This window comes from Cephus cinctus, unplaced genomic scaffold (genome assembly GCF_000341935.2).
Source record: "Cephus cinctus unplaced genomic scaffold, Ccin1 Ccin1_scaffold0857, whole genome shotgun sequence".
Lineage (NCBI taxonomy): Eukaryota > Metazoa > Arthropoda > Insecta > Hymenoptera > Cephidae > Cephus > Cephus cinctus.
Window position 1 is genome coordinate 823,602 of NW_014333443.1, and position 17,655 is coordinate 841,256.

The 17,655-nt window shown below is 37.9% G+C and overlaps 2 protein-coding genes across 3 annotated transcripts; one reads left to right on the top strand and one right to left on the bottom strand.

Annotated features, from left to right (window-relative positions):
- Window positions 1-119: 119 nt before the first annotated feature.
- LOC107270956 (cadherin-23) lies at window positions 120-9,910 on the bottom strand. The gene is made up of 14 exons (XM_015746444.2): window positions 9,700-9,910; window positions 7,216-7,519; window positions 6,688-6,959; window positions 6,378-6,542; window positions 5,863-6,301; window positions 5,555-5,796; window positions 4,958-5,482; window positions 4,519-4,871; window positions 4,226-4,440; window positions 3,585-4,144; window positions 3,190-3,498; window positions 2,810-3,104; window positions 1,079-2,723; window positions 120-983 (listed from the first exon to the last, which is right to left on the bottom strand). Exons 2-14 carry the CDS (start codon window positions 7,511-7,513, stop codon window positions 776-778), a joined length of 5,526 nt encoding a protein of 1,841 aa, XP_015601930.1. The 5' UTR covers window positions 7,514-7,519; window positions 9,700-9,910; the 3' UTR covers window positions 120-775.
- A 3,788-nt stretch (window positions 9,911-13,698) lies between these two features.
- On the top strand, window positions 13,699-17,197 carry LOC107270891 (basic helix-loop-helix neural transcription factor TAP). 2 transcript variants are annotated; one of them, XM_015746316.2, is made up of 3 exons: window positions 13,699-14,089; window positions 15,686-15,886; window positions 16,015-17,197. In XM_015746316.2, exons 2-3 carry the CDS (start codon window positions 15,701-15,703, stop codon window positions 16,537-16,539), a joined length of 711 nt encoding a protein of 236 aa, XP_015601802.1. In that variant the 5' UTR covers window positions 13,699-14,089; window positions 15,686-15,700; the 3' UTR covers window positions 16,540-17,197. The 2 variants fall into 2 exon arrangements, with proteins under 2 accessions (XP_015601802.1, XP_015601803.1); XM_015746317.2 differs by lacking the exon at window positions 13,699-14,089 and adding an exon at window positions 15,341-15,568.
- The last annotated feature ends 458 nt before the right edge of the window (window positions 17,198-17,655 follow it).

The following is a 17,655-nucleotide window of genomic DNA, read 5'->3' on the forward strand; positions in this document are numbered from 1 at the left end:
TGAGCATAAATAAAATGTTGGTTATATGACAAAATTCAATTTTATATTACACACCGTATTAAATTTTACCTTGACATTTTAATGGTAGTAGAAATGTTATATGTTCAAAAGCCTTCGACTGGAGTGATTCTGAATATCATTTAATCACTAATGAATTTGATTATGATTCATTAGGCAAATTATACAGTCATTATTTAATATTTACATCTCCTTTCTGAAATATTCCAAAAGGACTCAATAATTTTATAAAACCATTGGAAGACTGTACGTTTGTAGTAACAAACGAGACAAATATCATACGTCTAGTACGATAGATGCTAGTACAATTTATATGCATAAATACTGGAAAATATACAATAAAATTCGATTGCTGAATTGCAAAGTTCATTAATAATTTGTCAACAAAGCCACAAAGTGGACTGGTAAGTAATTAAATCCATAACTATACAATATCGCAGTTAGTTTTCATATAGAATTAAAAGAAAAGAATAATCTATATAAATCGTTCCTACTCCTCAGAAAGGATACAACGAGTTTCCGGTACTTTTTGTTCTTTGCACACAAAATAAATAAACACTAGATCACTCTTAAATTGTTCGCATCACTATAGCACCACTGGATGAAAAACACTTCTATATATATTTTTTGCAATTTTTCTGTCATATTCAGATACGTAATTTAAATAGACGTCATCAATGTCCTTAAACGTCCATTCACAGAGCTTATTTGATATGAAAGCGAACATATATTTTATAACTTAAATTCCTTTGGGAATTCATGCTCGCGACAATGTACTGGGGTGATAAAGTGTAGTATCAGCACCCCATTCATAAGGCCCTTCGTGAGGTCCCAAAGTCACCATAGTACCTGGACCCAAAGTAGTATGAGAAGTTGCGTTGACCATTCCAGGACCTGCTGAAACGTAACTTAATGGTGGTCGCGGTTGATCCCTCAGTCTAGCATGTTTTACTTGTCTTTTATATCTAAAGGGGAAAAAAGAAAAATTAATAAAAATAATCCTTAAATTCAACAGGTATGCTTGTCAAGTAACGCTACAATTTTCATGAATCAAACTTACTTAGCATGCATACAGCATAGTGCACAGCTGGAAACAATAGCCGAAATTCCAACCAACACAGCTATTGCCAGTACCCACATTTGCGTCATAGATGCATCCGTTCTGGCAACGAGTGCAGCACAATTTTGTACCTTATCAACGTGATACGCACTGTAAACTTTTTTTAATTCCTCATTATTCGGATCGGTGAGTAAAGCCTTCATTTCATGAAGGTCGTACGACTCCTTGCCGACCATTTGAAAGCAGGAGCTTGTCGAAGAGAAATCCAAGGAATTGTCCTCCTTTGAGTAAAATTGGGTGTCATAAACGTTAACTGTTATAGGAAGTGAGAGTGCATGTTGGACAGCCTTTTCAAAATCTTCCAATGTCCTCCTTACTTCGACGGGTGGTTTCGAAAAGACGAATTTTAACATATCACGATCGCGCAATAGAAATACTTTTAGACTTATAGTCGTCTCTCTGCCTGGAAATGCGGAGTTGTTTGCCTTTATAGGCAATTCCATATAACCATCAGCATATCCAGCCATCGATCCTGTAGTCCTCAATTCACCGGTTTGTGGATTTAATGAGAACTGAGAAGGAATTTCATCGATTGACATGGATGGATCAACCAATGAAGTGAAGGACACTTTCCCCATACTATAATTAATGGGAAGAGCATCGGAATCCACATCCACAGCTTCCAAAGTTATTAAACTGGTATCGATCGGCACATTTAATCGAACGCCAATGGTAATATTATCCTTTTTGAATTTAGGCTTATTATCATCAATATCCAAAATTTTTACAAGCACCTGTCTCTCCGACGGATCTTGTCTGTTATACGGTTTTGGTGCAATTTCCGATTTCTTCATCGAATACTTGAAGCACTTTATCGTTAGCAAGTAACGATCTGCACTCTCGCGATCCAATCTAGCCGCCGATCGAATGACTGCAGAATTATTTTCAAGTCTTTCGAGCGTGAAGAGAGCCCCTTCGTTTCCATAGATTATCACATAATCGATCATACCGTTATCACCGATATCCTCATCAATCGCCTCAATGATGCCAACTTCTGTTCCGATGGGACTTTCTTCGTATACACTTAATTCGATAGGAGGACTATCAAGATTCCTTTTAAAATGGGGCTTGTGATCATCGATATCATCAACGATCACCTGTAGGACTCTTGTAGCTTGTTGAGGCGGATCACCCAAGTCTTGAGCTATGAGTATCAACGTGTAACTATCCTTTGTTTCACGATCCAATAATTTTCGCGTAGTTATCAATCCGGTCTCGCTGTTGATGCTAAATGTCGAGGCGTCATTCTCGAAATTTCCATCTTCCAAAAATTTAAAAGTCATTTTGCCATTAGGCAAGTTTGGATCATCCGGATCGGATGCGACAACCTGGAAGACAGGACTGCCGACCGTTGAGTTTTCAGCAATATGAGCAACTTCTTCCAATGTTGGTCTTATAAACAGTGGAACACCATCATTACTGACCACATCGCCGATATATAGAGTCAATGGTACATCAGAAAATAGTACAGGGTCGCCACTATCCTGTGCGCGAACTCTCATGTTGTATGGCTCCGTTCTACCTTTGCCAGTTAACTGACCAGCTGATGATATTTCACCGGTTGTGTGATTAATTTTGAAAAGACCTAATGAATCAATATAATTATAAATAATCCTGACTTTCTTTAACTCTGTGTCGTAAGGACCAAGTTTGAATTTTTAATGGCATTACCATTGGCTTCTCCTTCGTCGATGATCTCAAAATGAATGACGCCACCGTTACCCTCGTCAGGATCCGTTGCTGTTATGTTCACAACGCTTACGCCTGCAGGCGCATTTTCAGGAATGACAGCTGTGTAGGAATCTTGGGGAAATGTCGGGGCATTGTCATTGACATCTAGAATGTCAACTGTCACCAAAGCTCGTGATGTTTTCTGATCAGCACCACCCTGAGGCATATCCGACGCAACCGCGTAAAAACGTAGTACCGATTGTCTTTCACGATCCAGTGTGGTATTGGGAGCAATCTGAAAATCATTGGTAACAATAAAAGGTGCGTTTCATTCTTTTCTTTAATAATTTATTCTTCGTGTTTCTTTGCGTATAAAATACCTTAACGTTGCCACTGATGGGGTCGATCTCAAACATGTTTGCATTTTCTCCTGTTATCGAATACCTAACCTCACCATAACCCCTTTTAACTTCTTGTTCGGTATTCGAACTATCCATGTCAGTAGCTTTGACGTTTAATACAATTTTCGAAGGTTTCGACGATTCCAAAACTGAGATTTTGTAATCCTTTTGACTGAACATTGGAACGTTGTCATTTATATCTTGCACGTCCACGATAACATTGGCTTCCGACATTTTTCGTGTTATTTCGTAATCCCGAGTCAGGGCGCGTACTTTGAAACGGATAGACTGCACAAAAAATAGTTTTATTAAAAAAAAAAAAAGTAAACTATAAATATTACCGCAATAAAAATTTCTTGCCAATTAGTACAAACCTTTTGATTAAGTGCTTCGTAATCCAATCTTTTGTTCAGTACTACGTTACCACTTTGAACACCAACGTTTACATAGCCTTCATCATCATCCTCGCGGACAAGTTCAAATCTTTGAACCGGATAACCAGTCATTGGTTCTTTGGCTGATAACATTAACAACGTTGTTCCTAGTGGCTGTTCCTCGGGTACCGTGACACGAATAGTAGGATTATTCGGTGACCATCCGACATTATTAAAGGTAGGGTTATCGTCACTGTAAGCTTGAATATAAATAGTAACTTCGACTCGCGTTACTTGCTTCTCCTTATCCACAAGTGCATTTGAATCTCGCGCCTCTACCGTTAATATTACCACTGCTGCCACTTGGTAATCCAAAACTCGATTAACACTTATTAATCCAGTTGTCGAATTTATTCGAAATGCAGTCTTGTAATCGTACGGCTGTGTACTCTTTAAGGCTACTCCAGTCTTGTCCACAGCTTTTATTGGTTCCACCAAGGAATATATAATATTCGCATCGGAATCTGGGTCAGTGGCAGTGACTTTAATTACCGACTCACCTGAAAGTGTTAAACAATTAATTAATATCAATAATCCAAAATAATTAAATTTATAATCACTCCATTAATACCAATACGTACCAATTGACGCACGCTCAGAAACGTATACTAAATATGTTGAGTTATTAAAAACTGGTGGTTTATTGTTAACATCTATAATATTAACAGAGACCGTAGTAGTAGCTGTTTCTCTGACAGGTGTACCCGAATCAACTGCATAAATTATAACTTCGTATTTGTCACCTCCAGCTTCCAGGTCCAATCTTGCGTCAGGTGACACGGTCATAATACCAGAACTGTAAATACGTTCAGTATATGAAAGACAAATCTTTAAATGATTTATCAAAATTTGTAAGAAATAAAAAATAATTTACCTCGAATCGATAACAAAATTATCTTTTGCACCAGCAGCTATGTAATACTGCAGCAGACTGTCCCTGCCATCAGGATCATTCGCTACTACGCGAACAACCTCAGTACCAGGAGTAGCATTTTCTAAGAGTCTAGCACGGTACGTATTAGGACCAGGTAAACCGGCTTTGTAATTTCCACGAAAAATAGGTTTCTGATTACCAGGAACACCAACGCGAACTAGTAATTTTGTTTCAGAATATAATGGCGGTACCCCTGCATCCGTCGCCCTTATACTCAATTCATAAAGGCCACGCTCGGTATCACCTGAACGAGCTGGTTTTTGCATAGTAACTTCACCAGTGTCTGGATTGACCTTCGATTAAATGTATTATTAGATATAATAATTATTTATACACGGTAGCTATTGTCTGATAGAGTAATATTATATTTTTCACATACCTTAAAGACATTCTCAGTCATGCTGTTATGATTGCTTATAGAGAATGTTACTTTTCCATTTCCTTGAGTGGGCCCATCCACGTCTGTAGCACGTACGAACATTTGCGGATCAAAACTGGTTGCGCCTTCACGAACCGTTCTCGAATATTCCTTTTGTTCGAAAATAGGTTCGTTATCATTGATATCCTCTAATTCGATTAATATATTGACAGTCGATAAACGACCTCCGCCATCCTTGGCTTCCATAGTCAACGAATACGATTTCTGCGTCTCGTAATCCAATTGCTTAGCGACAAATATTCCGCCGCGTTTTGGATCCGTGCGGAATTTATCAGCACCAAATCCACGTAGTGTATACGTCAGTTGGCCGAGGGATCCACTGTCCTTGTCAGTTGCAAATACGTCACCAAACTTGGTTCCTACTGTCGCATTTTCAGGGACGGACAGTCTGTACAAAGATTCTGCAAATTGAGGACTATGATCGTTAGCGTCTTGTATCTGTATATGAACCCTAGAATATGCAACCTGAAACGGAGAAAAATTTTTAAGCAATCGCTTATATTAATTCATGTGTTTTATGTAATCAGTATAACGTACAACTTGTCCAGCTACTAAAGCAATTACATCAAATTCCAATTCTCTCTTAGCAGGATCCTCCACGTCGTAATCCAAGACACTGATATTTTTGGGCCTTATAACAACAGGGACTCTTCCCTGTGCATCGGCAGGACTAACCGCGAAAGCTTTGCTTAATCCAGGATAATCTGGAGCATCCCTAAGCGCCAGGACGTACTTTGCATTGTCTCCAACATCCCCATCACTCACGACCATATTGAGTCCTAATAATTTATACAGTAAAATTATTTTATACATTTTTTTTAATCCCAAAAAAATGGAATTCATACCAGGAAGTGGAGTGTCCAATCCAATATCCTCAGATATTTTAATACTGAAGTACTCCTCGTTAAAAACTGGTGCCAAGTCATCAACATCAGTAATGACGATGGTAACGGTAGATAATGCACTATCAGCCGGAATTTCATTATTTATCAATTCCGTGGCCTTTACTTGAAACGTATAAATTCCACCGTTCTGTAATATCGTGGGATCCTCACGGTCCAGCGATACGTTCGTCGTGACGAGTTTTCCTAGAGAAATGTCGCCGTCTCTGCTCATTTCCAGAACGAAATGTCCAGCACTTTCGTCTTCGAGATTGAGCAGCAGCGCCCTGGGTTGCCCAGTGTCGCCGTCGCGAGCTCTAACAGTAAGAACAGTGTATCCCGCAGGAGTATTTTCAGGCAACGCTGCACTGTACGGAGCATTGAGGAAAGTTGGTGGTTGATCCTAAAAAAAAGATAGTTAATAAAAAATATATTTAATTATGAAATTAACACAAATTAATTGCCATTAAAATAATTACCTGAACATCAAGGATATCGACAGCCACGGTCGCTCGTGCTTTTAACCTCTTGAACGGATCACTAGCGCCGTCGACGGCCAATAAGTTAATTAAATACGAATTTCTTCTCTCATAATCCAACGGTTTTTTCAACGTAATCTGTACGTCGTATTTTCCTTCTGCCAGCTATAATAACAACAGTACTGAATTTAGGTAAGAACACTTTTACTCCAGGTATCTGGAAGATGAAATCATCAATCGAATTGCTCAATAATTGTCATCTCAGATACTTCGCGAATCATTTTCACATAGTAATTCCAAAATAAAAAACCTTCTCGGTATTTATTTCAAAAACTTCGCAGACGTCATCGTCACGTGATGCCGGTATGCAGTCCACGCGTACGTCCGCATTTACACCTCCGTCACGGTCCGTCACGATGATAGTACCAGCCGGAAGTAGAAGGCCACCAACTTGCGCGTTTTCCGGTACTCGAGCAGCATAGGGACGTCCGTGATATACCGGCGGATTATCATTCTCATCGAGTACAGCGATTTCACGACGTAACGATACCGTGTTGGGTTCGGAACCAGCGATACCTTCGTCTGAAAACAAAAAAAGAGTAAAGTGAATGGAATTTCGAAAATCTCGATCGACCGGAGCGATAGCAATGAGATTTCTATTGTTACTATTGTTAGTAAAAGGTCCGCTAGAAAGAATAACATTGCGTAATAGTATAAAATTAATTCTACCACCAGGTATACTGATACGTGCACGTGGCAGGACGTGTAAAGAGAAAGGATGAAAAAATAATATGATAAATGAAAATTACTATGACGGATTCCATCACTACGTACTAACCGGTTATACTGATGATCACTTCGATCAAATCTTGAGCTTCTCTGTCTAGAGCTTTTCTCAAAATCACAACGCCAGTTTCTCTGTCTACTGTGAAATATTCTCCGCTTATGGAATAATGCAATCTCGATCCTTCAGGATCTTCTCCTTGGAGCGTGTACACTGGTGCACCAGGCTGTGTACCTTCGGATACGGCAAGACGTGCCATATCGCCACCCTGTATAAAGTGAGGCGCTCTGTTGATCACCTGCCCGCATATTGACCTGCTTGTTGCTATCAAAATCAGGAAAATACGCCACATCGTCACCTGAAATATGTAGAAACAATTTGAAAAAAATATATTTTTGAGAAAATCACCAATTCGAGGCTTTTTTTATATGAATTTTTTCTTCGCCATGTAATGCTGGTTGAGTAACGAACGCATACTTTTTGGCAACACTGTACAAAAACAAGTTTCGATTCCAAGCTGCATACGTGGAATCCGGTATATTAGGGGAAATAATATATATACATATATACAATCAAGAAGACAAGTATAACCAGAACGCGTAAAGTACACGTACGGTGACACTGTGAAAACCACAATGTGCTGGAGACCACAGTGAAAAGCCGTTAGAAATCAGATTCCATTTTTAGCACGTAAACGAGTAGGTGCCGTGACATGGTTTCCCTTGACTTTATTATTTTTTCGAAATACTTTGTATCATCTTACTTCTTCTCGAATCAAACAAAACTTTCGCACGAAATCACGCATCAAATGTATGTTTATGCAGTGTGAACGAATCGCGTACCAACGAGCACAAAAGTTTCGAATTTCTATGTTTCACAAAATTAACAAAAGCGACGGTGAGAAAAGTGAGAGTGGTTTTGGGAAATTAATTAAAATGACGTCGCCGTCGATTGAGAAAATAATTACTAAGAATTACTATGCAAAATAAATAAATGAGAGAGGAAAGATCTAAAGAGAATGACGTGCATCTTTCTGGAACGTTTCTCGGGTTGTTCTTAGAAATAAACGGAAGAAAAAAAAACTTTACTCTCAGTCCCCCTTTTGCATAATAAAAATCCTATAAAATCTGGTAACTATTATGCGAAACGAACGTCACAGTAACCTTTTCTTGTTTTTCTATTCCATACAATTTACACTGTTCATCGTCTAATAATTCTTCCGCGTTCCTAAACACTACGTTGCGGCCACCTGACGCCCCCGGAAGCACGGCTATTAATTTTCCAAGATACCACAAGATCCTCCGTAAAGATCATCGAGTACAGATATACATCCACCCGGAAATTAACCAGAATCTATACTCGTATTAAGATATGTATTAATTCGAATAATTGTACAGTAGTACTCTAAGAATTACAAGTCACGATCAGAATCGCATTCCCGATAACCCGTCTACTGACAGTGGCACGAATGGCTCGAAGGACGTGTATCCTGATCCCGAAAAATGTGAAGACATAAAAAATCAGCTGTTCAATGGTTAAGAATTGCCCAAATCGTTATGTACTAAAATAAAAAATTTGCAAAAATTTATTTTAAAAAAATTAACTTAAAAACATATATCGATCAAAAGAAACGTATCCGAATAAAGTCTTTTCGAAAAGACTCTTCTATGTACTATAACTCTAATTACATAATTGTATAATTCGAAAATGCTTAACGACCGAATCATTAACGGACAGTCTGTGTTGTATGCATATCTTTTATTAAGATCTGTACGAGTTTCACTCATCGCGCAATACGGAAGCGTCTTAAACTTTAAGAATTAACTTTGGTGACCATAGATAATAAAAAATAAAAAATTGTTACAGTGACCCATATCGATCGTTCATTCTGTTATACAGTAACGGAATCTTTATTCATTGTCATATACATCACTAGATACACTACAAGCCTTCGATAACGGTAAGACGTTATCCGTAAGCTAAGAATTGCAGACTATACGGAAGAGACAGGCTCTTGTTGCGAGCATTGAAATCTCCAAGGCGGAGACTCGTTTCGCGCAGTTTTTGGCTGACTGAGAATCCGCTCCACTCTCCATTACTGACCATCTCGCTAACATTGCTCTCGTGCATAATGAGACTGTTCAAAAATATTTTTGTGAGATGACGTACGAGTGAAAATTATTTAAAGATCAATAAACTCCAAAACTTTGAAATAAAAGGGAAAAAAAATATAAAAAATATATTTGTGCAATCCTAAAGATTCATTTTTCGAAATTCGAAAATTTTGAAAAAAAATATATATTTCAAATTGGAAGTTCTAACTATTTTTCAAAAGTCTATCACGTGCGCGGTTAATGATCACTGGGGAAAAAAAACCGTTACAGCCGTTATTACGATACACGCATGGAATTCTGACACGGTAGCCCCTATATATTTTATATACACATTTCTGATGATTCAACATAGCCGCAGTAAGGAATAGCAGTTAAGGGTCGAATTGTGAAAATTCAAAGTTTGAATAATAATAATAATACTTACCGCATAAGAGAATTAATCCTTCAGTTATGTATTACACAGTACAGCTCACATCACGTATTCGGGTACACTGACACATGAATGACTGAACACTTTCGGATAAATGATTGCGTTGTTATTCACAGATAATGCTAAATTATCATACTAATTACTCGTAGTATCGCACTGTGATTTGTACGTGAAATGAAACTGATGTCCGCGAAGCGGCAGACAGGAGCATACTGCATCGTAAGAAGGTATGCGGCCTCCACTCTGGGAGTGGAAGGAACTAAGAGAGAAAAGGCGAAAGAGAGTGGGAGAGAAGCAGCACACCTAGTATAAGGAGTAAATATAGTCTATTCCTGGTAAGTTCAAATAGCTACTTTATAAGGGTAACGTGACTGAGGATTTTGCTTAATTTCGAAAAAAAAATTTTTTTCAAAAAACGTGATTTAAATTAAAAAAGATATTACTTGATTTTGTGTCAAAGAGTTTGGTACTACAGTCAAATTTACTTACAGAATTTTATAGGAACTTGGGAGAATCATACTGTGTACCGAAGTACCGAGAGAGGCCATGGAGGAGCCTGAGGGATAAAAAGGACCGGGACTCCTGGAAAACAGGGATCAGTGATTCATCGACTGGTCGGCTAGTACGAGTATTAATAATGAAACGACGAGAATTGAACTGTTCGGATGAAAATATAAACGAAGGAACAGTGGAATGGAGTACAAGAATGGAAGGGGCTACGTACAGTTATCTAAGGCCGAGGCAGACAACTTCACCTGCATAAGATAACTATAGACTAGAAGCTAATGACAGGAGGAAAATTAAATATTATCCCCATCATGGGACAAATAATCCAAATGAAAAATATACTATTGTCTATAAATAAAAAGTATAAAGTTTAGCCACGCTTTTAAATTGCCTCCCACGCTTTGTTAATATTTTTTTTTAATGCGAAAAAACAAGACAGCATATCGATCAAAACGTGGCAATCACTCCTAGGAAAATATTTTGAGTGAACAAAAAATTTTTTTGAATTATATTCTGGAAATTCTGACCTACCGTAATTCGAATTTCAGAGGTCCAGTTGTATAACCCTGTGTAATCTCTTTGTGCAGGTCGTTAGCATTTTCCAGTTTAATGACGGTTAGGTTATGTACTTATTGGACGCGTGTTGTTTCTATAACTGTGTATGTCATTAGGGTTGGTCTCTAGAGTTTCGCAAGCTTCAGTAAGAAGAACGTGGGAGATTTCTGGAGTCTCGCGTGAAAGATCATAGTGCGCTCCTTTATAGTACTTGCTTGTAATTTGTTCGACACTCGTTTACGCGTTACCTGCTGTAACGAGTCTGGGAAAATGCTATGTAATAGACTAGTTCATTAACCCAATTCACACTAGTCTTATACGTACATATAGCGTGCGTAAGTACATTCGTAGCCGGATGTGATTTTCGCGTAGTCTCTAAAAAGAAATTGGAATTTTTTCAAAATAATACTACTTTGGAGAGAATGTGTATTGAGTGTGAAAAATTAAATTTAAAAAAACAGCGTATACTTTTATACGTATCAAACGTTAAGGGATGAAAGGGTAAATATAGTTTATTTCACTAATAAATCCTCCAATCAGAGCGAATCGTTACCTAAAAAAAGAAAAAGGTCGAAAATTGTAACCCATTCTTGTAACCCGACATAATTTACAACCCTGTCAATATTCCCTAGAGCGCCCCCTTTTTTTGTCACTAACCCCTTTTCTTCCCTGCGTACTATTTGATTTTCAATTTTTTACGGTAATGACGCGCGGCAAATGTCTCGTGTAATTTTCGATATTTCCAATCGGCGACACCGCGCTACCAGTGTATTCACATACGTAACCCAGGTACAGGGAAATTCAACCTAGTCGGACCGTAACTCGTGATTTCATGGTTCCAATCTTTATTTGTTATTCTGTAAACTTTTTTAGGTACATAAAGAAAAAGGGTTGCTTGACGATAGAAATATGAAAAAAAGAAAAATGTAGGTAGCATGATGCACTATAACGTAAGCACCTAAAAGTATCGGCTGGGCTGATATTTTGGAAAATTGAAATAATTATAACTCGAACTTCAAAATATGTATAACAAAAAAAATGATTTGAGCATATAATAAAGTTTCACTTAATGAACTTTTAAAAATTCTCTTTTTAATTTACAGTTCAAAATAATTTCTAGTCACACTAGTTTCCATAGCGACGACCCGGTCTAAGGATATCTTAGTCATAGTTCGGTGCCTTCGAGTCCATCTTCTTCTAACATACGTAAGTCCCCACAAGTTTGTCTCTCTCTGACACACGACTTCAATAGAAAATTCACAAAAACGTAAGAAATCTCTGGCTTTCATCTTGTCCTTCGTATCCACCAAATATGTGAAAGTGTGTCTCTATTGTGTCTATCTCTTTTTATTTTATTCATATAATTATATTGTATATTTATAAACAAAATTATAATGCATTCTCGCAGTATATTTTTATCTCTTAATAAACACCGTATACCTATATACTATTGTCAGTATATTTCAATACGATCTTTAACCACGATATTGTAAGAATAATCAAGCGATCAGGAGAGAAAGTCATTTTTACCTAAAGAATCAGTCACTGGCTTCAGTTGGCACGGCTACACAATGCAAACCACATAAAAGTGTAGGATTGAAATTCCTGTATTACTTATCACGTACCATAACGTCATAAATCGTAAGATTAATATACCATGAGACAAGAAAAAAAATGGATTAATTTCACAAAGTGAACGTGGCGATCTGAAAATGAGCGTAAAAAAAATAACCGAAACCCTTTGAGCAATAGCAACTACGTGTATTAGTATCGATTCGATACAGAATGTTCCTACTGATTTAGAGACAGATTTTGACAAACCCCTAAAACGCAATGCATAGGCAATACGTACTCCAGAACACCCCGTGTCGTAACACTTCATCGGACGTGATCGAACGATATCTGCACCACACCCCAAATGCAAATTATGCCCATAGGGATGATACCCTTAGCGCTGACCTAGGTACGTATTACGAATCCTTATAAATTTTGTAATCCGTAATCCCAGTAAGAAAATTGGTAAGAAAATATTAAAAAATTGTCAAATAAATTTTTACAAAAATTTGACTAAATTCTGAAATCTCAAATATTCGTCATATATCGTATATCGGAGAAGATGGTTTTGCGTGATGACTTTAATGGGTCTTATGTCAAAGTGCATCGGGTAACGCTCTGAGATTCCGTGAAATTTCAACTCAGAGCCCGTGGTGAACTCGCGTTAGAGATGTCTGTTTGTTCTCATTGAACAAATTATTGACAGTACACTCAGAATGCGTGAATATACCGGCGATAACGAATCGTTGAGCAAACAGGCAACACGTGGGCCTGGTATTTTTCGTTCCCGTGTAATATCATTATTCTCGTGAAGTCTCTTATTTTTCGGAGATCGTATAAGCGCGCGGGTGCGCGCGCACTCGCTGCACTGCGTCGCGTGTCCCGATTTTAACTAGAGAAACAAGTGAGTCCCTATTCAGGCGGCATTTTCCGAAGGCTTGACAAGCACTTTGACGTGTTATTAAATGCGATCGAATTCTCTATGGGTATACTACGAACAAGGGGTCTCGATCCTTGACATGGGAAAGAGCTAAAACACACTACCAGTTACTGACAACACTTATTTGTTTAAACTGTCCTGAACCGGTACCTTCCCAATCGTGTCAAATAACTCAAAATATTGTGATCGATCGTTTCGCGATTAGGTCTTTCGTTAGAATTTTTCTCAACGCCATTTCACGTACTAAGCACAATTTTTCATTTGCAGCGTACCATAGGCCTACAAAGGTCTGTAGGTTCTAATAAGGAAAAATCGAATATAGTGGATAAAATCATAGTCGGTATATACGACTAATTTTTATGTGGCATTCTTTATCTCTTTTATTCTATATATACTTAGGATGTCAATGACATTTTTTTACGAAGATCCTAAACACTTTCATAACGGGATTTAATTTGCAACTTTCAAAAATATCTTTTGAAATTATTTTCATAAGTTTAATTTTTTTATCCCATAAACGGTAATTTTTCTCTCGTCCAAAACTCAGTATACACAGGTTCGTTTCTATAGCAATGTCGCGGTATTATCAACTGATTAGCGGATGTGACATATGGCCACCGTTAGCTTTATTAGATTATCTTACACTTATTTTCGTGCCATATATCAGTCGTCATCGCAGGGCAAAGAGTGAAACTCCTGAATTCTCCAAAACCTTACGAACTAAGTTCACTCGCAGAAACTTCTTAATACAGTGCATCAATTTCTTAACGTGTATTGCTTGTCGTAGAAGGAGCATTTTTTTCCAGAATAATTTCGCCAATATTTTCGGTAAGTACATCACTGGCCCCTTAACAAATTTATGCTATCTTAATATTCATTATCGATCATATAACGTTTAATCCATAGCATACTATCAAATAAAAATTTGCACATCGTAATATTGTTTCTCAGTGTTACCCTTGTATGTAAGAAATACAGTGTTCACATAAAAAAAAAAGTAGATTACGGTAAACACCATTTTCAATAATCGGAAGTAAATTACAACTGCTATCAACAGGAGTAACCTGTGTATTAGACAAATTTAAAGGCATTCCCAAACAGTAACATATGGTCTAATAGAGAGAGAGAGAGAGAGAGAGAGAGAGTGAGAAAGAGAGCAACGATAAAGAGAGAGATGATATATCAAATATTCTCAATAAAGGTAGACTCACCACTAAGCCGATAAGTCCTTATTAATTTTCCCCCCAAAAAACAGTGAGAAAGAGAGCAACGATAAAGTAACCTGTGTATTAGACAAATTTAAAGGCATTCCCAAACAGTAACATATGGTCTAATAGAGAGAGAGAGAGAGAGAGAGAGAGAGTGAGAAAGAGAGCAACGATAAAGAGAGAGATGATATATCAAATATTCTCAATAAAGGTAGACTCACCACTAAGCCGATAAGTCCTTATTAATTTTCCCCCCAAAAAACGGTCCAAAACTAATCAGGACAATAATTTGCCGAAAACTGTTTCTTAAAGATTTTCAATGTAAAAGAACCCTTAAGAACACAATATAAGTACAGCATAAAAATCGATCGATCGTAAAATCTTAAAGCGATGTAATCACCCTCAAAACCTCTAATCCTCTAACAAGGCTGTTACATCTCCATGGCACGCGTTCTCCATAATAGTCTCAGGGGGTGGAAATGCCAACTACTATAAGTACTAGTAGTAGTGGTTATGGTACTAGTAGTAGCAGTGGTGGTGGTACACTATGGTGTTGGCAATGGGCCCTTCGTATAGGCTAGCGTAGCAGTATAAGGGGCTTTCTAGACTGTCTGGGATTTTTAAGGGAGGGGGCCCATGGAGGTGGAGTATTGGGTGTAAGAGCTAGGGGAGAGTGTAGCGGGTAGTAGGTAGGTACCCCGGGTACCCTATTCCACTGATTATGGGGTGAACTCTTGCTATGGTGCCCCATGCATGGTGGTTCGGGCACTATGGAGGGAGTACCAGGGAAATACCCTGGGGATGGTATATATACTCTAAGAGACCCTTGGCACATGCACAGTACCGATTCGTACCCCGTCTCGAACACTATTGGACTTTATTTCTACCCTGTATGATGTATCTGACTATATACTGAACTCAGTGTTGATTTCGAAATTTCTTACTTCTTATCCACGTAATTGTCGTTTATATCATAATCGAGAAAAAAAATGATAAAAATCAATGGACTGATTAATCGATACTAGAAGTCAATCAAATGTGCCAATCGTCGGTACGCGGTATAAGAATATTTTGGTAATTTTTGAAATTCGTTAGTAAGGTGAGTCAAGGTTCAAAAAATTGTACATAATGAATGATTTCGGGTATATGTAAAATTGTATAAAATATCCAATTTTACTTATTAATTAATTAATCGTACCGATCGCGATTGTTTCAGTGATTCTCGATAACAATGTCATCGGACTATTCGTTCTGCAGCGAGGGTGGATTCGACGAGTTGTCCAGTTCCTCGGATTCAGGATTCGACGTCAGCTTCGAATCACCGAAACACGAGATTACAGCAGAGACACTGTATCCAGCGCAGAAAGAAGAGAAACGCAAGAAGTCACGAAACACACGTTGCAAGAGTCCGACGCAGGTCTGTATAAGAATGAAAATTTTTTAAAATCGAACCAGACTCTTTCCGTTCCCCATCATGGTCCCTGATACCAATTAATAGGAAAATTTGGAAGGAGGCGTATTTACAAAAACTGGATTTGTCAATAGGTACTGCGTCTTAAACGTAATCGTCGCATCAAGGCCAACGATCGGGAACGTCACAGGATGCACACATTGAACGACGCTCTGGAACGTCTTCGAATGGCACTTCCGACATTTCCGGAAGACACGAAACTTACGAAAATCGAGACTCTACGTTTCGCTCATAATTACATATGGGCCCTCTCCCAAACACTTGGTAATGCTGAGAGCGGTGAGATCACGGTGAACGTCGGCAACGTCACGGTGAGCATAAGTGAAAACGGAAATATGATTACCTCATCGACGGGAAGCTGCGCGGTCGCCGCTCAGAAGAGACTTGGTCCTGCGCATTCGGCATTTCCATATCCGCAGGAGCGATTTATGCCGGAATGGCAGGAATATGATTGCTACAGTGATCAGAGCATCAGTCCTCCGGTACAGCAATATCAGCAGTGTTACGATCAGCGAATTTATGCTCATCATACGCCACAGCATCAATTGGCTGTACCGCATCACATGGCTCATCACAATAACATGTATCAGTGCTTATAAGAAAAGTGTCTAACTACTGTCTGCAGCAGTGAGTACCTAGTGTCGAAAATTCGCGAAGAGTGATGTGAAAATAATTAGTGAAGATAATTTGCTCGTTATCTACTTTGTAAGGACATATAGTATATTTTGGAAAAAAAAAAAAATACGACAAGGAGGAATTTTTGTATTTTTTGACTCACTATTCGTTTTTGAATATCTATCTTTCGTAGGGGGTTGATATTCAGAAGTTTTTATTTAATTTTTTTTAAGACCCAAAGTCTTCGTTTAACGTACGTTCCTTTTATTTATTCTAGTCAGACGTGTCACGTCGATAGTGGATCTCATTTTTGTTTAATATTATTTTTTTTATGTATTAATATTATTGCCTTATTGAACTCTTACCCAAGTGCTATACTATATACTGAGGAATAATTGGAATAACGTTTCTCGTAATGTGTACAAGGATACGCCCACACGCCAGTGCTCTTAATCTAATGGAATTGTCAATTCAGGGAATATATACATTGTACAGAATTTATACTTTACCAATAAAGTATCTATATTTTACCTATAAAAATTGATTATGTGTATTTTAATATTTGTCGAACCTTCGTTAATCCATGTGGTACCTTAGATCCATTAATTATATGGTGCATCCACTGCAATTGCAGTTATGAAAAAAAAAATCAAAACCATAATTAATCCATATATGTTGATCATTAATTAATTCTACAATGCATCCGATGCAATTGCAGTCATGAAAAAAAAATGAAACCCGGATAACGCCTAAACTTGATCAGCAATCAATGCACTTTGCAAAGTGAACCAATGACACGAATCCTCATAGAGAAAATGAGTAGACACGTGTCCCGGCACGTGCGTGTCCATTGTCGAAAATCACCAAGCGAACAGATGCATCACAAAGTCACCCGAAATTGCATCGGACCTCGATAATCCAAGGGATTACAAATCAATCATGACCGCATCCAAGAATTATCCAAAAGCGTTGGACAGATTTCGAAAATCTGTAGATAACAAAGAAATCTTTGAAACTTCAGTTGAATGGTCAAAAAAAATTCTTTTTCAAACTTTTTTTTTTCTTCCTCTTAATATTATACCCTTCCAAATATTACCTTC